Consider the following 25,000-nt stretch of genomic DNA (forward strand, 5'->3'; position numbering starts at 1 on the left):
TCGAACCAACCGCGAGATGCCTTGAATTTCTCCGTCATAGGATTGGTTGAACTCTCCCTCGCGTCACCCCCAGAGCCCGCCACCTTCAAGTCACAATAGTTAGCGCTGGCCTTATCGAAAATTATCGTTTCAGTGATCGTATCACCAACAATCTCTTTGTCCTTTATCCATATTAACAAAAGGCGTTCCATCTCTTCCAGGGTAGGGTTGCGATGTTTTGAAATAATGGTGATCCTCTTCGATGGTTTTACTGCTGTTAATAACGGGTGAACAGGGTACAACCACACGATGCGCACGAGAACAGAGAACTGACCGACGTGACGCTCACTGGCGTCCCTCCGACATGCTGCCATTTACCGGCGTAAACAAGAAACTACGACCGACGCTTTGAGAAAATTTTATGTGTATGGTCTACGTCAGATGTTGGAGCATGACGTCGGGTGTCGAGACGAGAATTCGATCGAATTTTACGCCGGATGTTGGAACAATCGTATATAGAGGTTCCACTGTACCTTCATTACTAATTGTAGTAAATTAGTTAGACCATTTCCTGACAAAATCAGTTAAACTCCTTAATCAAAATTGCAGCACATTGGTAAACCCAACATCTGATTTTAAGAGCATTTCTCTCCTTTAGTAGGGATGAAACTAACCACAAAGTTTCCCCATTTGAATGTGATTGGAGTATTAATTTTCAATAAAGAATTTACTTAAATTTAGAATAGGCAATGAAAGGACATTTCAAGTGTGACAGGGTGAGAAGGAGGTAGTTTTCAAGGACATAAAATTAATTTTAGTAGGATAACAATAGAGAATGAGAAAGTGCTATTCCCTATAAATAGTTACAAGTCTAAAATATCGTACTAATTCATATCATTGGTTATATAATAACACTTCAGCAAGATATAGTATATGGTATATTTCTTGAGCAAGTTTTAAGAGAGAAAGCTTCAAATGGGCCTATACATACTGTATTGCTGCTTCAGTCTTTTTTCATAAAAAATTATCAAAGGAAAATGAAACTACATGGTATGAAAAATATTGCTATCTAGAAAAGAAGAAAAACCACAATTTTGAAATAACACTATTTCAAATATGTTTAGATACTGTGTAGGTAAAAAATTAAACCCGTGTACCAAAATTGTAATTAGCTTGAAATCAAATTTCAACCAAAAAGTTTTTGTCTATATATAGATATAGCATACTCGCAAGTAATATTTAATTTCTTGCTTTATCTTTTCCATCAACAGATTGAATTTAGTTACGTGGTTTGCAATATAACCTTCTACTTTTCCCAAAACATAATCTTTGTATTTAGTCAATTTTTGAAAAAAACCAAGCGTAGACTTATTCACAATACTATCTCTCTTTATCAACCTTATCTGTCGTAGAGATTGTTGAGTCAATAAAATCCAATGATTCAAAGTTGATAAGCTCATCAAAGAGTCTCAGTAATTAGATTTATTTTGAATCATAAGCACCACAAACCATAACTTAGAGACAAAATATTACATCAGGAATGAGAAAAATTGAAAAACTCTCTTCATTCATGCGCTGTTGGTTCCCGTTCTCCAATGAAGGGACAGAGCTTTGTAACTCCGTTTTCTCTTTCACTCTTTAGACGCTAACTAGCTTAAAATAATACATATGGTCTTAAGAGCTTTTGTACGGTACATCCGTATGTACGGTTCGTCCAGAACTCACCCTAATGATGAAACTATTAACGTTGGTTTCTTCTTAAATTTTTATAATACTTTGAGATGCTTTACTTTGCAGGCATTGCTAATTACTTCAGTGTTCTTGATTATGTCTTCTTAGGTAACATATGATCCATATGAAGTGTGCCTTGATTACACCCTGATTTATTGGGCAAGCTAACCTGTTTAAGAGATGCATGATGCTAATCCCAATGTAGCTGCAAATGCATTTATGGATTGGACATTAGTACTGGTAGACCACATTAGTCCCTTTCAAAACATCTTACACCCAGGGTGGTGGGTCTTTTTCATTATGAAGCATCCAATATTTACATTTTGGGAAAATGCAACAAAATTCAAGTTGTGTTCCAGGTTCACGGTGGAAATTTTGTCTGATATGATTTCTCAGTTAGCACATTCACCCTCTTAATATTAATTGAGTATACTTGCTTTTATAATACAGATTGATGGTTATTTCTACTACCTAGATTCACTTGTAGGTGTGTATTAGAGAACAGTGACCTTGATTTTCTTGCCCACTTGTTAGTTTGAATATCTAATCTTAACCTGGAGTTGTGCAGTCTGGTCCTGTTCCTCATCTGTATCCAAATCCTTGCTAACAATGTATAATCTTATCTGAATCCCTATCCTGTTGTTTGTCATTTAGTTTTCATACTGATGAATGCATTTTTTGCTATTAGTAGCCTCTTTTCTATTTATTACATCTTGCATCACTTGTTGTTATACTACCTAGATATACAAATGCATTTGTTTGTTTTATTGTTGCTTCATAGTTACAGTTCTTAAAATATTTTAATTGTTCACTACTTCTCTTGTAGTTTATTTATTTCATTTCCTCACTGGACTATTTTCCCTGTTGGAGCCCTTGGACTTATAGCACGGCTTTCCCAACTAGGATTCTACCTTAGCCAATCATCATCATCATCTCAGAAAATTTTTAGCTACATCAGATCATTGAGATAACAGCCTGGCTACCGCAGTGATTATAGTAACAAATTAAAGCCCAGAAGCCAAGCAACACCACTGTAGGATTATTCCCTGAGAAGGGTCAGCTACACCAATTAGGTGGTATGAGGTCCACACTTGTACAGTCAGGTGCCTAGCCTTTAACTAATGAGAAAATTCATGCCCTCTCAGACTAGCCAAAACTGTGTTAATACAACCAAAATGGCCACAGCTCTTCAATACTTCACTGTTCCTCTAAATGCAAAATGTGGCACAATTAAGAGGCAATGAATTGATCAGCCTTTTTAAAGATCTATGCCTCAAAATTTACTGAATTTTTATGCAGATCACAGATATATTAAACTTATTTTTGGTGCAATAAAAGAATCTTAATGACTGAATATATATATCCCCAATGTGAACCATGAAAAATGGAACTTTATTGATGGAAAACAGTAGAAAGGAATGAAAAATCATCAAAACTACTGTATGGAAAACTCCTTGCAAAATTAATACAATTGAGACAATAAGCATCTGTAGTGATATATGTACAGTCTAATAAAAGGTTGTCTTCCAAAGTATTTTTTATTTTATTATTGTTACTAGCAATCTTGTTATCTGATAGTTCAACTTCTGTTAGATCACTTTTTTAAAGGAAATATTTCCATACCTAAAATCATTTGCCTTGGAACTTCTTCACTCACCCACTGGCTATTTATTTTGCACACACTACAGAATAACAAAAGGTATGAGAAGGATGATGTGAGGCCTACCATAGACCACCTATACTCAGACCAACCAAGCAAATGAAAGCAGTTGGTTATGAGGTTATAAGTTTGAAGTGTTAATTTTTAATTATGAAATTACATTCTCTCTCTCTCTCTCTCTCTCTCTCTCTCTCTCTCTCTCTCTCTCTCTCTCTCTCTCTCTCTCTCTCTCTCTCTCTCTCTCTCTCTCTCTCTTTTTTTGCATAAGCGCACTTGCCAAACATGAAGCAAAGTGACATTCAGCATATTATAATCTTTATCCAATAACCTTATGATCATTATCCAAAAAAGTGCCTTTTCTCTGAAACCTATATCTTTGTATCACAAAATCCAATTGCCTACTCAGAAAATTCCCAATTCAATGGTGGTATGATACATCATGCTATGAGGATCTCTAAACTCTTGATTGTCCTTGAACTACAGTACTACCTCTGGTTACGAGTAACTTTGAATACAAGTAAATCAGGATAGGAGCATACACATTTGAATTGGGTTACCAGTATTGCATCTGTCTGTGAGCAAAAATATGGGCGTATTTTGTCAACAAGTACTAACGAGACTAGGACTAAATCAGCCACACAGTGCCCATACGCCACCAAAGCATTGTTCTTGTGACTTTTAACCCACTTTTATGCCATTTTAAAGAAAATTCAAAGGCAGCCTATCTATAGATAGGTTCCTTGTCAAAATTGAATGTAAGAGTGTAAAAAAAGACAAGCTACTGTCCATAAAGCATAAATTAAATGATTCACTTATTGATAGTGAATGTCATTCAAGAGAAAGAACTGCCAATATTTTACCAGAACTACTCATCAAGGGAGATTCTCCTTCCAGGTTGTAGCCTCCTCCCCCTTTTTTGTCTCCCGTATGCTACCCATGACTCTCCTCAAAGCTAAAGTGCAAGTTAATATGTTAATAATATCTGTTTCCTTGTGAAATATTGTTCTTTATTCATTTCTATTGTTAAGGGTTATAGATTGTTCAAGGATTACCTTAACAAAACCCTTAAGATAAGTTTAAATGTATATTTATGAACTTGCAGAACACATCAAATTGATTTCATTTCTCATGGGAAAAATTCTTTTAGAATACTGTACAAGCATTTTAGGTTGTGAATGTGCTCCCAGAATTAATCAATTCTTAAACCAAGGTACTGTACTTTAGATATAGGTAGAATATTAATAAACAGTGTAGAGCTTAGTATAGTTTGCTCTTTAAGTTCTGTGGATTTTTTTAAAGTTTACTTACACTATATAGTTATAGTTGTAAATGGATATAATAGTAATGACAGTAATATGCCTTTAAATATCTTTCATGACGTAATTGAATTTCAGGATCATGGTGTTGTGCAGGCAGTGTTACAGCAAGAAGTAGTTTTATATTGTGGAAAATTAATTGCAACACACACACAGCTCTTCACTGGTATTCTCAATATCAGAGTAAGGTTTGTAAAGGATTTTTTTTATTTTTGTGACTAAAGGAGTTCAGTAAGTACTCTCTGTAGTTAAGTATTTTTTTCTATAAATCAACCCTAATGTTCCTATTGTTTTTGTCTCTGGAAGCCTTGAATGTTGTCATTGCTCCTTGATTTTAAGAAATTTCCCATTTTCTTTACATCCAATAAGATGGTGCCTCTAGTGTTAACCTATTTGACCAGCTTCTAACAACAACATGCTGTGCTTGTCATATCGCTTCTTCAGTTTCACTGTCAACAGTGAACTGTAAAGATATATGCCACACAGCTCTAGATTTCAAGGTTTTTGTCAGTTTTTATTGTTATTTTAATGGTCTTGAGATGTCTTCTCAGAATTGGTTAGCAATTACTGCACTGTAGTGCATAAGAATAGTTGCTGGGTGATCATGATCTGCATTCTTTGTATCTTGTGGTGAGAACAATTTTTCTTATTTATCAAATTTTGTGAGGAGTATGTAAGCCTAACTGTTCCTATCTGCGAACTATGTTTCAAGATCAGATTAAAGTTCAAGGCATAAAATTATCTTACTTTTAGTTGAGGGGAAATCTGCAGAAGGCTAGGCCAAGGCTTTGATTTAGCTACAGCCTTATGAGTTACTTTTGATAGTCATGGGCTAATCAAAAGTTTAACATCAATAGTTTCTATTGTGAAAGTCCATGGAAGTTTTCAGTTTAGGGTAATATTCTAGGCCTATCCTGCTCTGTTTCAGGTCGTGGACTAACTCCTCAAGTGATAAGTAATGGTTATAGTGCACCATTCAGTAAGTTATCTGATGGTACACTGCACATCCCAGATTTTAGATCCTTTCTTAGAGCCTCAGTTTTTTTATTTTCTTTAGACTCGTCTGCTGCGAAACCCTTGCACTCCTGTATTTCTAGCCACTGTGCTAGACACTTAGAATTTGCAAGGCAGATGACCTAGATTGTAGTCTGGATCCTAATATCCCTCTATCACTAAAGTAAGTGCCTCTAAGCAATTGCTTATCCCTTATTTGCCAATATGGTCGTCTGAATATCATATCACCCCTCTCAATGAAATAGCGTTCTTTAACTTTTTATTATGTGGTTCGTGGGGCAGATCATAGAAATCTCATAGACAAAAATTTATTCTTTTGAATTAATCTGTCAAAAAAAACCCTAAAATTATTCAGTGGCTTCATGTTTCAATAGTTCTGTGCATTGGTCACTTGCAAGCTCAGTCACTAGTTTATCACTTTAATAACTCAGTCTCTTAATCAAATACACTTTAGTTCCCGTACATAGTACTGTACTTTTGTAAACAATTGAAAAACAGTTTAGATTATCAAAAGATGATTATGAAAAGTAAACTTTTAAGATAAATTAATGATGGTTGTTATTCTGAGTTGTCAAGAAGGACTGCTTCCATGACTGCCTATGCATCTCAATTTTCGTAGTTGGTTTTGGGTAGGATATATAAACGGTTATCCTAAATTCAAGTAAGGCTGGTAATTCAATTTCCCATTTAACGTTAAAGCCTATGTCCCACAATAAAGTTCATTCTGGATTAAGAGCTGTTCTTTAACCTTGAACTTAACGATCAGTGAAGAATTTACAGAATATTATTACAAATGCCTAAATGAATTCTTTCCAATCTTTTGACATTTGTACTATTAAAAGTTATATGTGATTAGATTGAAGATTTCAGCTTTTAATAATGATTAATCTAATTTTTGTTTTCTTTGATGTTGCCAATTACCTGAATAAGGTTATGTCCAGATTGTTATTATCCCTTGATATGAAAATAGTAGTTCTGGTTAATATAAATGCAATTCATATTATCACTGCATGGTCTCCAGTACATATTATGCAGTTAGGGATTGTTTGCGGACTAAAAAAAAAGGTAAAATAAACATTTATTCAAAATAACAAGTGCTCAGGCAATTTATATAGTTTCTAATATTTGTTTCTTTCCATACTTGAATGACAGGTGTAGTTAGGGTTCCCTTTGGCCATAGAACAGGGCAAAATCAAGATTAATTTGAAAGCATCCCTTATTCAGGATCAGTTATTTAGTATTGATTGATTCTTAGAAACATTTTCTACATGTTATCAGGGGATGCCAAGAGATGCTTCGTCCCAGTCTGTGGGTGCCAGTTCTTGTGAAAAAAGTGCCCTAGTTAACTAAAAATACAACAATGAATCTAATTTCTTAATAAACATATTTTAAAAGATTTTGGTAACTTTTGATAGGAGAAATGTTAAACCCGTTGTACAGGGATTTTACAGCAAATTATCTTTTGTACAATAATGTCAGGAGGCTGAAAATCAGTTCTGGTTATATCAGTTAACAAAAGTTTGTAATTCTCATTTTCATATAAGGGGAATGAGGAAGGTAATACCACTCCAGCCTTTATCTTTACTACAGTCTAACGAGTTTAATTTATGCTATTTATCTTTAGAATCATGTTTTTATTTCCTTTTGTGGAAGCACTGAAAACCAATTAGTTTTGAACTCTGTAATATTTCAGGCCTAACCTGCCCTGTTTAAAACCCTAGCTTAACTCCACAAGTCCTTGACTGGCCAGACAGTACTACATTGGATTCTTCTCTCTGGATACAGTTCATTTTTCCTTTGCCTACACAAACACTGAATAGTCTGGCCTATTCTTTACATATTCTCCTCTGTCCTCTTACACCTGACAACATTGAGATTGAAAAACAATTCTTCTTCACCCAAGGGGTTACTGTACTATCATTATTCAGTGGCCACTTTCCTCTAGGTAAGGGTAGAAGAGACTCTTTAGCTATTGTAAGCAGCTCTTCTAGGAGAATGACACTCCAAAATCAAATCATTGTTCTCTAGTTTTGGGTAGTGCCATAGCCTCTGCACCATGGTCTTCCTCTGTCTTGGGTTAGTTTTCTAGCTTGAGTGTACACTTGGTCACACTATCTTTTGTTTTTTCTTCCTCTTGTTTTTTTAAAGTTTATATAGGAGATATTTATTTTCATGTTACTGTTCTTGAAATATTTTATTTTTCCTTGTTTCCTTTGCTCACTGTGCTATTTTCCCTGTTGGAGCCCCTGGGCTTATAGCATCCTGCTTTTTCAACTAGGGTTGTAACTTAGCAAATAACACTGATAATAGTAATAGCTAGGGGTTCTAGTGCATTATTCCGTAAGGATCCTCTTTTAGATCCCTGAATTCTTTATTCAATTTTGACCCATCTGTTGTGATACCATTGCACTCCCACATTTCTAGACAGTATTTTTAAACATCTATAATTTGTGAGGCAGAAGACTGAGATGGTTACTTGAATCCTTTTATCACTCCTCTTGCTAAAGTAAGTGCCTGTAATCACCACTTGTCCCTATGTGCTAAAATATTAGTCTAGATATTTGATCACTCCTCTTGATGAAATAAACTCTCTTTATAGCTCTTATTGTTTTGTGGTTGAGTAGAAAATTCTATGATTCCCTCAGACTAAGTGTTTTCCATTTGAATAAAGATTTGCTGAATCTGTTCGATTTCATCTTGTTTGTATGGCTTTGTGTATCATTTACTTGCAAACTCAGCCATTAGCTCTTCTGTTTTTCTTTTATAGAATAAATAGATGGATCAGTACCCCACTTGCTTAAAACAAGTCTCTTCACCTCATACACATTAGTTCTTGTAGTAAGTAGTCAATTGAAAAACAATTTAGTAAGGTCTTTAAAACAGATTTTGAGCAAAGCAAAAAATCTATTTTTGGGTGAGAGTGCCATGTTGTCCTGATGGAAGGGTTCCTGTAGGTAGCTTTCTAAGGGATATATGCTACAGTGATACTCCCAGAGAAATAAACCAAAGGTCTCCATGATTCTAACTCCTGGCACGAGTATCGAATTAAGGATATGGCATAGTATCAGGGGACGTATTTTTAGATATGACACATCGCAATCTTCACCCTGAATAGATTTAACTCTTTGATGTAAGAGGGAAGAGTGGCGAATAAAGGGGGTGCCGATCTAGGTACCCGGTGGACCTCCTTCCCTATTACTACTACGATGCCATTGCTTTTCTTGTTGTTAAGCAGAAATGGCCACAGATAGAGTAATTTTGGTAGGGGTCAGTAAAAGGGTTGGTCCATCAGGACGACATGGCACTCTCACCCAAAAATAGATTTTTTGCTTTGCTCAAAATCCATTTTTTGGGCTCAGGCCATGGCATCCTGATGGAAGCACACTAGAGAATTAACTTGAAATTACTATAGCTGTGGGTTTGTGTATGTGCCTTCTACCTTGAATGGATTTCCTTATCTGGTCTGTTAAACCTGTATGTGAAATTGCAGTTGACTGTCATTACCACTAAGCCTGGTACTGGTTTAATGCTTCCTGCCCCCTGCAGAGAAAGTGTCGACATCGACAATAAGGATTCAAGGTTTGAATTTCCATAGGAACGGAAGGTAAAACTTTAGAGATTACCTTTCCCTTACCTTGGAAATCTGTATCCTGATTTTAAGTTCTGGGCCCTTCTAGGGCCTAATTAAAGCTCTAGCATGTTTTATTTGTCTGTAACTGAGATAGCAGTAATAAGACGCAAATACGTTTAGTATTTTTTTTTCTTTGCAACTAGATTTATCAAATGTAGTTACAATAGAGTATGAATCTGATCCAGCATTAAAACACATCAGGGTCCATATTTTTCTTGTAGGAAAACATAAGTAATTTCATTATCGGAATAATGCCACTCAATGGAGATGTGAAACCAAATCTGTCTTGACTTGTACAGAATTTGTGATGCAAACGTTCACTCAGCACTGGTGTTATTGGTCAGATATGCACCTATATGGAACAGTGTGTTAATCATCGTTGTGATTTGCACTAGAAGGTAAGTGTACCCATGCACCCGATGCACTGTAAAGTCCCAAAACAGTTCACTGTTCATCGCAGCACTACCCGCCGCCACCACAAAATGTTTTATTTCATGTACTTGCTTCGCATGCATAGTGTTTGTAGAAGACCCTTGATGATCTCCACCCAGTGTATGAGCGGAGTCTTTCAAAGTCCATATGTTGAAAGAAGTTCAACAAAGAAGCAATTTTCCTTGAATCGTGACCTGCGGATGTACTGTCAGGATCCGCTCTGTGAATAAAGTAGATGAGCTTTGCTCTCAGTTGTCTCAGGGATAGGTTTGATCCATAGGTTTGCCTCAGAAGAGCTGTCCTCCCTTGAAGTCTGAAGTTCTTCGAAGATAGGCCTTAAGACACTCTATTGGGCACAGAGAGTTATCTTCCTTCAGTGGGCAGATTCTCCAAGGACCCCACCTCTTGGTGGGTAGCTCATTCTTGGCAAGAAAGGCAGGATCAGGAAAGAGGTTCAGTTCTCCTGTGTCTAGGAACTGAATATGGCCTTCGTTTCTAGATAAGGACACTATTTCACTAACTCTAGCCCCTAAGGCTATTGTAAACAGAAAAATGACTTTCTGTGCTAGATCCTCTTAGAGTACAATTCTCATTGTTTAGGTTCGAAGCATAGTGCAAGACTTTGTCCAAAGACCACGTGATGGGCTTTGGTGGGGCTGCTGGCTTGAGTCTAGCGCATGCTTTTGGGATCTTATTAAAGATTTCACTTGAGAGGTCCACTCCAAAGGCGTACAGAAGTGGTCTAACCAGGGCCGACTTACACGAGGTAATCGTAGTAGAAGCCAGGCCTTGTTCGTGTAGTAATATGAAGAATGCTAGACAGAAATCTATCGATATTTCTGTCGGTTTCCTTGTTTTCACAAAGGAAACCCATTTCTTCCATGACGAATCATATTGGCTCCTAGTCGAACTTGACTTATACTCTTCGATGAAGTCAACTTTATCCTTCGAGATTCCAAACTTTTTGTTTGCCGCTAGGGCGAGAAAATCGTGAGATGTAGGTTGTTGGTTCTCGAGGATGATGCGTAGACAGTTGACTTCTGGACCACTTGGGATAATGCTGGGTCCGGCAGAGGAAACAGCTTCAGTTTCAGCTCTAGAACTAGAGCGAACCAATTGCTTTTGGGCCACTTGGGGGCCACTACTGCTGCTGTCCCTCTGAAGGATCTTAGCTTGTCAAGGACTCTTAGCAGGAGATTGATTGGTGGAAACAGGTAAATGTGATTCCACCTGTTTCAGTCGAGGGACATGGTGCCCATCGCCTCTTCTTGAGGGCTACGTAACGAGGTAGTTTCTTGTTGTTGCTCCTTGCGAAGAGGTCGGTCTGCAGTTCTGGGACTTTTTCCGAGGTGAGGGAGAATGAGTCTGCGTCTAGAGACCATTCTGTCTCTATGGGCTTTCGTCTGTATAGAGCGTCCGCCGTCACATTGCGGAACCCTTGTAGGTGAACTGCTGATAGGTGCCATCCCTTCTTCCTTGCCATATAGAAGGTGACTAATATCACATGGTTGATGTGAGGTGATCTCAAGCCTTGTCGATTTAGACATTTTACTATCACTTTGTTGTTCAGGACCAATCTGATGTGGATTGTTCTGCGAGGGGATAGTTTCTTCCACGTCAGGAAAACTACCAGAGTTTCCAAAACATTGATATGAAAGGTTTTGAACTGATGCAATCAATTCCCTTGCCCTTTTTTGTCGTGAGAATGGCCTCCCCATCCTTTCTAGTAGGCGTCCGTGTGTATCACCACAGATAGTTGTGGTGGTTGCAGGGGAATTGTTCGTGCTAGGCTCTTGGCTGTTAACCACGGCCTTAACTGCATTCGCAACAGGGTCGGGGTCAACCTTGGTTGATTTCTTTGAGCGTTTGATTCGTATCTTCTCCAGACTCCTGACGCATAATTTAGACGTGCTTTTAGCACCGGGTCTGTCACTGCTGCAAACTTGAGAGAGTCCAATACTCTTTCCTGTTGGCGTCTTGAAATCCTCTTGTAACGGATTAGTCTCTTGACGGATCCCTCTATATCTCTCCTCTTCTTGGATGGAATGGAGAGGTCGTGTGACTTTAAGTTCCATTGGATTCTTAGCCATTGGAACTTCTGAGCTGGAGGAAGGGGAGGCTTCTTGCGATTGATGTTGAAGCCCAGGTGTTCCAGGAACTGGATCACTTTGTTGGCTGCCTGCAGACAAGTAGTCTTGGATGCTGCCCATACCAGCCAATCGTCTAGATATGCTAGTTCTTGAACTCCTCTTGTGACGGATTAGTCTCTTGACAGATCCCTCATCTCTCTCCTCTTCTTGGATGGAATGGAGAGGTCGTGTGACTAAGTTCCTTTGGATTCCTAGCCATTGGAACTTCTGAGCTGGAGGAAGGGGAGACTTCTTGCGATTGATGTTAAAGCTCAGGTGTTCCAGGAACTGGATCACTTTGTTTGCTGCCTGCAGACATGTAATCTTGGATGCTGCCCATACCAGCCAATTGTCTAGATATGCTATTTATTGAACTCCTTTGGAGTGTAGCTGCTGGACGGTTGTGTGTGCCAGCTTCGTGAATATCCTTGGGGCTGTGTTCAGTCTGAAGGGCATTGCTCTGAAGACACACTTCTTCTGTAGCATGAATCCTAGGTAGGAGGAGAAAGGGCGACTCGATAGAAGATGCCAGTGAGCATCTGCCAGGTCTATTGAGACTGTTTACACCCCTTTTTGTAGAAGGGTCCTTATGTGTTGCCAAGTAAGCATCCGGAACTTGTTCTCGATGAACTTGTTGAGTGGAGACAAGTCTAGAATGACTCTGAGTTTGTCTGAGTCTTTCTTGGGAACACAAAACAGCCTTCCCTTGAATTTGATAGACTTCGCTTTCCTTATTACCTTCTTGTTCAAGAGTTCTGAGGTATATTCTTCTAACGAGGGTGTGGAGTTTTGGAAGAATTCTGGAAAAGGGGGTGGAGTTCTGTTCCATTTCCACCCGAGTCCGTTAATAGCCTGTGGGTCCAGGGATCGAAGGTCCAGCGATCCCGAAAGTGATACAGTCTGCCTCCTACCTGGAGCCCCTCTTTGTATGGGGATTCCTGCGGATTTCTTTCTGTGACCACGTCGTCTTTGGCCCTAAGAGGAGTTACCTCCTGGCGAACTTCTCTTAGGGCCTTTTCCTTTCTGACTAGGGCGAAAGGAAGTCGACTGCCTCTCAAAATTAGGGTTAAACACTGGCGACTGGTCTACCAGTTGTTGAGGGACCATCTGGAAAGTGGTCTGAGGCATCATGGTCATGGTCATGGCAGGCAGTTGTGCAGGTCTGCGTGGTCTACTTGCCTCTTTATTCTTGGGCTGGGAAAATTTCCTCTTTCAGGTCATGCCCCACTTTGGAGAAGGTTCCAGTTCTCCGTGGCTGTTCTGGCTATGATCTCTTGGACTAGTTCCTGTGGGAAAAGTTCTTTACCCCAGATGTTCGAGGTCATCAGCTTCCTTGGTTTGTGTCTTATGGTCGCTGAGGCCAAAACGAACTCTCTGCAGGCTCTCCTCGCTCTGAGGAAAGCATATAAGTCTTTCACAAGGGTACCCATGTGGTACTTAGCCAGGAAAATGAACATTTCTGGGGCGTTCTGTTGACCTGCACTCATTTCCAGACAGTTTTGATGAGAAAGGGAGGCTGCAAGTCTCTCTTTCGACTCCTGTTCCCTCCTCAGAAGGTGGTCTGGCAACTTCGGAAGGTTCTCATTGAACTGCTGGCCTGCTATCTCTGGATCCAACTTTGAGACGGAGAAGGTTAGGTGGACATCCTTCCACTTCTCCTTGCAGGTAGGTAGTGCTAGAGAGAATGGTTTGCATTCCTCTAGGGTTGGGCAGGGTTTGCCCTCGTCGACTGCCTTCTCCGAAAAGGGGAAAGAGATGGAGGAAGGAGCAAGAAAGGTGGGATGTCTCTTGCTCAGTGCTGAGACTTTGGAGTTGGTGTACCCGGCTCCTTTCAAGGTTTTCAGGAGGGTGGCTTGCGTCCTGTCATGCTCGAAGACAATGACCTCTTTGGGTACCGTTTCCTCACGGGTTGCATGTTCATCCCGCAGACTTACGTAACATTCTGGGTAAGCTGAAAAGTTAGGCCAGAACTCGAAGATCTTCAATCAGCTTGGTCCCCAACTTCTCCGAGACGAATAGTTTCCCATTCATCGTGGGCATAGGATCCGCATACCTCCAGGGGTTGGTTTCGGAGTGGTGAGGGAGATCCAACACTTTAAGGGGCTTCTTAGTGGAGCCCTTGGTAAATCTAGGGCGGTCCGCCCTCTCCTGCAACAGTATCTGTTGCTGCCTGAGTGATTCATCGTCTCTTGTTCCTTTTGGAACAATTCCATCATCCGTTGAATCGAAGTGAGGATCGCTTCGTTCTTGTCGGCATGTGCAACTGGTTGTTGAGTTGGGATTGAAGAAGTTGACGGCATAGGTTGGTATGCCGTCACGGCGAACTGTGGGTCTTCGGGTGCCGTTGAAACGGATCCTTCTTCCTCCGCTTGTGGATGTTCCACGTCTTCTTCAGGGCCTCCTTGCAGTAGGTCCTTCTCAGTGTCAATGGACACTTCTGACGTCCTTTCTTGGTGGATGTCCATGCCTTCCAATGCCTTATCTATGTCCGCGTCTATCCTCTGTTGTATGAGGAGAGACGGGACCTGTTGCTGGGGCACCACCGCATTTGGTAGACCCTTGGGGAACAGTAGACACCTTTGGGAGTCGTTGGGTAAGTATGGTCCTTGAGAATTCTTCTGGAACCTTCTTAACCATTTGCAAAGGGTCTCCCTCGCTGTATCCCTAGTCTCTATGTTGACTGATGGGGCTTCTCCGAAGGGGTTGGCCAGCAGGGTCGAACAGGTGGGGCAACCCTTCGGGTCCCAATACTGTACCTGAGGACTCCCCACACAATGCAGCAGGGGGCATGAGTTCTGCACTTCGTGTGGCCACAAAAGTCTTTGCCTTTGTGGTTGCAGGATAAGGCTGCACACTTCTCCATTGGCTCCTCCTGTAAAGGAAAAGGGGCTCATTGAGTATTTAATTTTTTATATCAGTGATATAAAAGCTTACAATTTTTATTAACAGTAGTAATTACTATTGTTTATGGTAGCTTAGGATAGTAAGCTGGAAAAGAAATAGAAAAGACACATATCTACGTTTTCCTCCCCAATCAATTACTGAGACCTCCGTCAATAATAATATTTTAGGTTCCTTGTTAGGAAGAATACAGGGTGGAGGAAACTCTAGTACTTAGAGTTAGAGTTAGTAAGTTCTAGTATAACTATATCCACCTGTAATATATTAATATTGAGCGGTGATTTATTAGGGTCCCGATGATCAAAGGATTTAGCTGGGTGTTGAGGGATTACTCAACCTCAACATGATACCGTGGTCCCAACAATAGACTGTGATAGGAAACGTAGAATATGTTAGAAATTAAATGTACTACTGTATATTCTTTATACTGTAGTCCAGCCGGCACACTACCGGGTTAGGTTAGTACATGGCGGCACTAACTGATAGAGAGAGAGAGAGAAAGTATTAAAGCCGGAGAGTTTCCTATTATTATGGTTTAGCACAACAATTGGAAGTGTAGGAGTACTGTCAGGCTGCCTACTGTGTCCTTGCCAGAATGAGAATTCTAATGGAAGGGATAAGAATCCATCTGATTCTAGCTTCCATCCATCCGGCGGTAATAATTGTGGATGTCAGACCAAGGGAGGCCTGAAGACTTCTCAAAAGTATGTTGTGTTTCCCACCGGCAGCCATCAGGGCCCTAACTCCACAACCTGATAACCAGGTTAACGCAAATGAAGAGATTCTGACATCTCTTCAACGAATGATGGAGTCGTTTCAATGGGAACAAGAGACGATGCGGGAATCGATTAAGCAGCATCCAAGGTTGTTGTAGGAGAAGATGGACTGCTTCGGAACCACCAAGGGCACCTCTAAGAAGCCTCTTAGAGTGTGTGATCTCCCTCGTTGCTCCGAAACCAATCCCTGGAAGTGTGTGGAGCATATGCCAATGATGAATGGGAAAATGTTCGTTTCCGAGAAGTTGGGAGCCAAGCAAATTGAAGACCTTGAGTTCTGGCCTAACTTTTCGGCCTATCCAGATTGCTATGCGAGACTGCGGGATGAGAATGCGACCCGAGAAGAAACAGTCCCCAAAGAGGTCATCGTGTTTGAACACGAGAAGGTGCAAGCCATCCTCCTGAAGGCCTTGAAGGGAGCCGGATATACCAACTCCAAAGTCTCAGCACTGAGCAAGAAGCACCCCACCTTTCTTGCTCCTTCCTCCATCTCTTTCCCCTTTACGGAGAAAGCTCTAGACTTTGCCGTCAAGGCAGTCTATGAGGGAAAACCATGTCCGACCCTAGAGGAATGCAAGCCATTCTCTATAGCACTGCCTACCTGCGAGGAGAAGTGGAAGAATGTCCACCTAACCTTCTCCGTCTCTAAGTCAGATCCAGAGATAGCAGGACAACAGTTCAATGAGAACCTTCCGAAGTTGCCAGACTATCTTCTGAGGAAGGAACAGGAATTGAAGGAGAGACTTGCGGCTTCCCTCTCTTATCAGAACTGTCTGGAAATGAGTGCAGGTCAACATAATGCCCCAGAAATGTTCATCTTCCTGGCTAAATCTCACATGGGTACCCTTGTGAAAGACTTATATGCTTTCCTCAGAGCGAGGAGACCCTGTAGAGAGTTTGTCTTGGCTTCAGCAACCATCAGACACGAACCAAGGAAGCTGATTACCCCGAGCATTTGGGGTAAAGACCTTTTCCCACAGGAACTGGTCCAAGAGGTCATTGCCAGAGCAACGACGAAGAAAAGGAATCTTCTCCATAAGTGGGGCATGGCCTCGAAAAGGAAATTTTCCTCGGAAGGAGGTCCCCAGCCCAAGAATAAAAGGGCAAGGGGACCACATAGACCTGCTTAACTCCCCGTCATGACTATGACCACGATGCCTCAGACCACCTTCCAGATGGTCCCTTAACAACTGGTAGCCCAGTCACCAGTTTTTAACCCTACCTTTGAGAGGCAGTCGACTTCCTTTTGCCCCAGTCAGAAAGGAAAAGGTCCTAAGAGAAGTTCGCCAGGAGGCAACTTCTCTCGGGGCCAAGGAGGACGTGGTCGCGGAAATAAATCCGCAGGACCCCCAAGCAATAAGCGGTTCCAGTTAGGGGGCAGACTACATCACTTTCGGGATCACTGGACCTTTGATCCCTGGGCCCACAGCCTAATCACGAATGGACTCGGGTGGAAATGGAAACTCCACCCCGTTTTCCAGAATTCTTCCAACACTCCACCCCCTTGTTGGAAGAATATACCTCAGAACTCTTGAACAAGAAGGTAATAAAGAAAGCGAAGTCTATCAAGTCCCAGCGAAGGCTGTTTTGTGTTCCAAAGAAAGACTCAGACTAACTCAGAGTCATTCTAGACTTGTCTCCACTCAACAAGTTCATCAAGAACAACAAGTTCCGGATGCTTACTTTGCAACACATAAGGACCCTTCTGCCAAAAGGGGCATACACGGTCTCAATAGACCTAGCAGATGCTTACTGGCATCTCCCGATGAGTCGCTCTTTCTCCTCCTACCTAGGGTTCAAACTACAGAAGAAGAAGTTTGTCTTCAGAGCAATGCCCTTCCGACTGAACACAGCCGCAAGGATATTCACGAAGCTAGCAGATACAATTGTCCAACAGCTACGCACTGAAGGAGTTCAAGTGGTAGCATATCTAGAAGATTGGTTGGTATGGGCAGCATCCAAGACTACTTGTCTGCAAGCAGCCAACAGGGTGATCCAGTTCCTGGAACACCTGGGCTTCAAGATCAAATGCAAGAAGTCTCGTCTCTCTCCAGCTCAACAGTTCCAGTAGCTAGGAATCCAATGCAACTTAAAGTCACACACCAGGAGGAGGAGAAAAATAGCGGGATCTGTCAGGAGACTTATTCGTCACAAGAGGATTTCAAGACGCCAACAGGAAAAAGTATTGGGCTCTCTCCAGTTTGCAGCAGTGACAGACCCTGTGGTAAAGGTACGTTTGAAAGATGCATCACGAGTCTTGAGGAAATACGCATCAAATGCTCGAAGAGATCAACTAGGATTGACCCAGACCTTGTTGCGCACGCAGTTAAGGCCGTGGTCAACAGCCAAGAGTCTAGCACGGACAATTCCCCTGCAACCACCACAACCATCAGGGGTAATACACATGGATGCCTCCTTGGAAGGATGGGGAGGCCATTCTCACGACAAAAAAGCTATGGCAGTTTTTTGACGTTGAAGAGACTGTCCCCTCGCAGATCATTCCACATCAGATTGGTCCTGGACAACGAGGTGATAGTAAAGTGTTTAAATTGACAAGGCTCCAGATCACCCCACATCAACCATGTGATGTTAGCCATCTTCTACCTGGCAAGGAGGAGGGGATGGCACCTATCAGCAGTTCACTTACAAGGGTTCCGCAATGCGACGGCGGACGCTCTATCCAGGCGAAAGCCCATAGAGACAGAATGGTCCGTAGGCGCAGACTCATTCTCCTTCATCTCGGAAAAAGTCCCAGAACTGCAGAACGACCTCTTCGCAACGAGCGACAAGAAACTATCTCGTTACGTAGCCCCTTACATGGACCCTCAAGCAGAAGCGATGGACGCCATGTCCCTCGACTGGAACAGGTGGAATCGCATTTACCTGTTTCCACCAACCAATCTCCTGCTAAGAGTCGTCGACAAGCTAAGATCCTTCAGAGGGACAGCAGCAGTAGTGGCCCCCAAGTGGCCCAAAAGCAATTGCTTCCCTCTACCCCTAGACTTGAAACTGAAGCTGTTTCCTCTGCCGAATCCAGTGCTATCTCAACTGATCCAGAAGTCGACTGTCTACGCTTCATCCACGAGAACCAGCAACCTACATCTCATGATTTTCTCTCCCTAGCAGCGAACAAAAAGTTTGGAATCTCGAAGGATTAAGTTGTCTTCATCGAGGAGTACAATTCAAGTTCGACTGTGAGACAATACGAATCGTCTTGGAAGAAATGGATGTCCTTTGTGAAAGTAAGGAAACCAACAGAGATATCGATAGATTTGTCTTGCATTCTTCATACACCTCCACGAACAAGGCCTGGCCTCTACTACAATTACTTCTTGTAAATCGGCCCTGGCTAGACCACTTCTGTATGCTTTTGAGGTGGACCTCTCAGGTGAAATCTTTAATAAGATTCCGAAAACATGCGCTAGACTCAAGCCAGCAGCCCCACCAAAGCCCATCACGTGGTCTTTGTACAAAGTCTTGCACTATGCTTGGAACCTAGACAATGAGGATTGTACTCTAAAGGATTTAACACAGAAAGTAATTTTTCTGTTTGCAACAGCCTTAGGGGCTAGAGTTAGTGAAATAGTGTCCTTATCCAGAAACAAAGGCCATATTCAGTTCCTAGACTCAGGAGAACTGAACCTTTTTCCTGATCCTGCCTTTTTTTGCCAAGAACGAGCTACCCACCAAGAGGTGGGGTCCTTGGAGAATCTGCCCATTGAAGGAAGATGCCTCTCTGTGCCCAGTAGAGTGTCTTAAGGTCTATCTTCGAAGAACTTTAAACTTCAAGGGAGGACAGCTCTTCAGAGACGAAACTCACCTACTTTATTCGCAGAGTGGATCCTGACAGTACACCCGCAGGTCACGATCCTAGGAAAGTTGCTTCTTCGTTGAACTTCTTTCAACAAATGGACTTTGAAAGACTCCACTCATACACTGGGTGGAGATCATCCAGGGTCTTCTACAAACATTCCACGAAGCAAGTACAGGAAATAAAACACTTTGTGGTAGTGGCGGGTAGTCATTAAACCCGTCGTCTAGTGCTGCGATGAACAGTGGACTGTCTTGGGACTTAAGAGTGCATCGGGTGCATGGGTATACCTACCATCTAGTGCAGATCACTGCTATGATTAACATACTGTTCTATGTAGGTGCATATCTGACCAATACACCAGTACCGAGTGAACTTTTGCCTCACAGTGTTTATGCATTTCCGAACATCTGACCATGTCAGATAGATTTGGTTTCACATCTCCTTTGAGTGGCGTTATTCCGATAATGTATTTATATATTTTTTCTACACAAGAAAATATGGATTTTGATGTGTTGTAATGCTGGATCAGATTCATACTTTGTTGTAACTACATTTGATAAATTTGTTGAATAATAAAATACTTAAAATGTATTCACGTCTTATTACTGCTCCCCCAGTTATAAGCTAATAAAATACACTAGAGTTTTATTAAATCCCTGTATAGGAGGAATGAAACTTACATTCTCAAGGTAAGTAAAAAAGGTAGGCTTCAAAGTTTTCCTTTTTTTTGTTACAATTGAAATACAAACCTTGAATCCTTATTGTCAATATCGACATTTTCCTTGCTGTGGCAAGAAGCACTAAACCAGCTCCAAGTTTAGTGGAAATAATAGATCTCTGGAATTTCATATATAGGTCTAGTAGACCAGATAAGGATATCTACTCAAGGTGCAAGGCACATACACAAACCCCCAGCTAATAATCTACTCAAGGTGCAAGGCACATACACAAACCCACAGCTAATAGTAATTTCAAGACAATTCTCTATTATACTTCCATCAGGACGACATGGCCTGAGCCCAGAAAACAGATTTTGATCAAAATGAAAAATCTGTTTTTGGGTGAGAGGGCCATGTCGTCCTGATGGACCCACCCTTTTTGTTGACCCCTCCCAAAATTATTTTATCTGTGGCCATTTCCGCTTAACGTCAAGAATGGGAATGGTGTCACGGTAGAAATAGGGAAGGAGGTCCACCTGGTTTCTTTTGCCATTCTTCCCCCTTACATTGAAGCGTTAAATCTATTCGGGGTGAAGATTGCCATGTGTCGTATTTAGAATACGTCCCCTGATATTTCGCGATATCCTTTATTGGATACTCGCACCAGGAGTTAGAATCCTGGAGACCTTTGGTTTAATTCTCTGGGAGTATCACTGTAGCAAATATCCCTTAGAAGACCACCTATAGGAACCCTTCCATCAGGACAACATGGCCCTCTCACCCAAAAATAGATTTTTCACTTTGATTAAAATCTATTTTATATATATATATATATATATATATATATATATATATATATATATATATATATATATATATATATATATATATATATATATATATATATATATATACATATATATACATATATATATATATATATACATATATATATGTATATATATATATATAAATATATATTTATTTATTTATTTTAGGGCTCAAGCCATGACGTCCTGTTGGAAGGTTCCTTCAGTAGCTTCCTGAGGGTATATTTGACTACTGTACAGTAGATATTCCCAAAGAATTAAACTAAAGGTTTCACAGAATTCTAACTTCTGGCGCGAGTACCCATAGGGATTCCCTTTAGGATATCGTATAATAACGGGACGTATGCTTGACACGCCACATAGTATCTGTACCCCACGTAGCGTTTACGCTTCGAGAGGGAGTGTGGCAAGTATGGGAGGAGCCGTTACTAAACTCTCCTCCTCCGTTACTGTTACGGTACTCGGCGATGTCAACATCCGGCCGCCATCTTGATTGACGTCACCGATGCGCGCCATTTTTCCATTCCTTCATATGTAGCGTTTCTGACTAGGTGTTTTTCCCAGTGTTCGCTAAGTATTTTCGCTATGTCGCAATCTTCTGCCTCGCCTTCTTCTGGAAAGTTGAGTACCATATTCTTGTATTGTATAAATAATCTCTAGCCGTAAAGTAACGTCTTTTTATCTTTAAATCCTGTGTTTTGTGGCGGAGCTGTGCCCCGACCGTAGACGTCATAATGCCGACGCTGTTGTTTGCCTCGCATGCTTTATTTAGTTAGCCAGAACAACATTCCCAGTCTTATAACTAATAATCAACATTAGTTATTTAGTCTTCATTGCTAGGAATTAGTTATATTATGGCGACAGTATTCATTTTCGGCGAATGCAGGTAGCCGAATTAGTATGCTAGATTGCTAGCCTAGCCCCTAGGCTCGATAGCCTAGGCGTCCTTGTTTACTTTCTTGCATGATATAATAAGTGTTCCTAGTGTTAAATTACAAGCTGAAGATATAGGCATTTATACATATAAGATTCAGTGATTGCACATATGTTTTTTCGCCTTCTAGGAAGTATACAAGGGGTTTCGATGATCTTGATAGTTGTCTCCCTTGCCCCTAATTTAACGCAAGGGCTCTTGTATACTTTCTCACCTCCCCAGTTACTTTATCTAAGGTAATCCCTGCCTCTGAGGTAGCCTAGGCTACATCCTATCCCTCCTTACCTCGAATGCATTCTGGTAAGGTTAGGCTAGGATTTTCTTTCCCACTCCTTGCCATAGTACATGCGCTCTGAGTTCGGGACAGAACCTCAGAGTACTAGTCGTTTGCCACCCGCTCCCCATTAGAAGAATGTACTCTCCTTCTGGTCCCTGCTGGTGGGTGAAGGTGGAGGGGCTCTGCCCTTCCCCCTAGTCCACACTTGGTTGGGTTAAGACCCTTCCTCCCTGTGGCCTAGCAACTTGTCCTACCCTTGTCTTTCCTGGTTTGAGGGGCTAGCTCCCCTAGCCTAGGTTAGGCAATCCAAGAGGATTCTGCTCCTTATAGTTTAGGACAGGACACTAGTGCTGTACCTTCTCTGTGCTAACATACCCTAGGCTGGAGAATGGATTCTTCCTACCTAAATAGGCTAGCCCTAATCAGAATCCCCACCCCTGGGAGTGCCGGTGGGAGCTATGCCTCCCTCCTACACTCCCCCTTAGGACCCTTACCCCTCCCCCTCTATCCCTTTGTGTTGGCTTAGCCATCACACCCCTGTCCACCGTCCTACAACTCCACCGCGTGCCGGCGGGTTGTGGGTTCGGCTTGGTTATTTCGTTGGTTAGTCCGAACTGCTACGCTTCCCGCATATAGTCGAACTATGGGATAGCATACGACAGGTCGGTCTGCCGGCGGAAGACCTCACTATCTTTGAGTGTTCTTCGGTCCTCCCTTGGGCCGCCACCGGTAACTATAGCCGACTGCCGGCTCTGTTGCGACTGGATGAAAGGTTGCCACCCTCTCCCTTTCATTTGAACACTCCTTCCGGAGGAAGAAGGGGTATGGGTGTCGAGTACTACCCTTCCCTCTCTCTCCTATCCTATCCCTCTCTCTCTCAGTGCCGGTCCACTGCCGCCTCCACTCTGCCGGCGATAGCCGTCAGTGTCTTCGGTATCATATCTGTCTCATTGAATGATGTCAGTGTCGGTATACCTTTGCCGGTCACTTGCCGGCTGCCGGGGGCCGCCGACTTGCCGGCAATCTGCCATCACATAAAGGTGTCGCCCTCTCTCTGCCACATAGACTGATGGCTTGAAAGGGTCTCCCCTTGATGGAGATTTGCCGATGCCAGGCACACTTCCGGCATGCCGTCACGCTGCTGGAGCCATCCATCTTGGCTATACAGTGGACAGTCACTCCTTCCCCCTGCCGGCCCAGTGCCGGCAGTGATTATTGTGCAGCTATGGATAATAGCCAGTACATCTATGGTATAATATATACCCTAGACTGAAAACTATTGTGTATATTTGTACAGTAAAAATTTTCCAGCATATTCTGTGCATCCATGCGCAGTCTCTTGCCGGGACCTAACATGAATAAGGGGGATTAGATCTATCCCTCCTTTTTCTTGTTTACTGAATGAATTCAGCTCCCCCTCTCACTGTATCTAATTCCTCGGAGGAAGCCTAAGCTTGGCTCATCCAATGTGGATGTTTCTTCCTCCTCCTAGGGCTCATGAAGAGCTCCTAGGATTAGTTATGGTGCGGAATCTTATATTATAAGTTTGATAACTTTAATACTAATCTAAGATTACTGTAAGTCATACTGTTATTGACTTCCAAAGACTCATTTGCCTCTTTCTTTTACAGGAGGAATACATGCGGTGTGAGAGCGCCTTCTGCAGCGTTCGTCGCCCCGATTTCTACGGCCACCTGGCGTTGTTATTGGGACCCTCAGGTCTGCACTGTATGCAAGAACCTGCTCGATGAGGCGTTCAACAACCCTCCGTCAGCAGAGGCCATGGACATCGCCCGAGAGAAACTACGCAAGTGGGTGTGTGGCTTCCAAAAGAACGCCACGGGGCCTTATCTCCCAAAGGAAAGGATGAGAGCTTTACTCTTAACTAAGGCATCTGCAGATGCCGTCATTCCCAAGCCTAAGATCCCCTGCGTCCAACTGACGGTTGAACCAGACGTTTCGGACGCTCTCCAAGACTGTCATATCGACGAAGTGGAGAAGATGTCGGATGTGTCGGATAATACCGAAAGGACCCTGATGGCTGAGGGTCAAGAAGAGGAAGACCAAGTAGAGACTCCTGACTCCGAGGGCGAGGTTGCCCGCGCCCCTTCTGTTTCTTCCGTTGCCATTTCGGAACCAGTCCCCTCTACCTCCGCCACTCCAGTACCTGTAGTGGTGGGCACCCAGGATACCCTCCAAGCTCTAGTGGCACTCCTGGATGAGAAGTTCCGCCAGGGGCATGCGGATCTTAAGAGGGAGATTATGCGTATGTCAAAACAGACGCCGAAGAAGATCAGCGTCAAGGATCTTTCCTCCTGCTCAGTGACAAACCCTTGGTCGCATGCAGAACACATGCCCATTACAAGCGGACGAATTGTCATTAACCCTAAGCTAAGCGCCGTCCCCCTTGAAGAGGTGGAGTTCTGGCCTAGCTTTGAAGCCTACCCGGACTGTTACGTCCGTCTCAAATCTGAACCAGTCTCCAAGGAGGAGACCGAGCCTAAGGAGGTCATAGTATTTGACCATGCTAAGGCCCAAGCTCTTCTAGCCGACTGCCTCAAGAGCAGGGGCTACACCAACTCAAAGGTGCCGGCCCTAAGCAAGAAGCATCCGTCCTTTCTTGCTCCTACCACCATGGTCTTTCCTTTCTCTGAAAAGGCCCTGCTGGCAGTGTTGAAGGTGGTGGAGGAAGGAAAACCCTGCCCTACATTGGAGGAATGTAGGCCTCCCTCCCGAAGACAAAAGCTAGAAAGATATCCAGTTAATTTTCACGGTAGGAAAGTTGGAAGCTGATGTTGCGGGACGTCAGTTTAACAAAAACCTCCCCGAGCTCACCGAATACCTTCTGCAGTGGGAGCAGGACACAAAAGAGAGGCTGGCTGCCTCTCTGTCTCTTCAGGTACAGCTTGAGACAATG

At 42.3% G+C, this 25,000-nt stretch overlaps 1 protein-coding gene across 3 annotated transcripts in view; it reads left to right on the forward strand.

Moving 5' to 3' along the window:
• Positions 1 to 25,000, forward strand: part of LOC137643987 (probable phosphorylase b kinase regulatory subunit beta) — a 647,361-nt gene that overhangs the window by 468,935 nt on the left and 153,426 nt on the right. For all 3 annotated transcript variants that reach the window (XM_068376819.1, XM_068376818.1, XM_068376820.1), the window contains one exon: positions 4,765 to 4,874. In XM_068376819.1, the coding sequence (XP_068232920.1) occupies positions 4,765 to 4,874 (110 nt within the window). The remainder of the gene's footprint in view (positions 1 to 4,764; positions 4,875 to 25,000) is intronic.

This window comes from Palaemon carinicauda, chromosome 7, assembly GCF_036898095.1.
Source record: "Palaemon carinicauda isolate YSFRI2023 chromosome 7, ASM3689809v2, whole genome shotgun sequence".
NCBI lineage: Eukaryota > Metazoa > Arthropoda > Malacostraca > Decapoda > Palaemonidae > Palaemon > Palaemon carinicauda.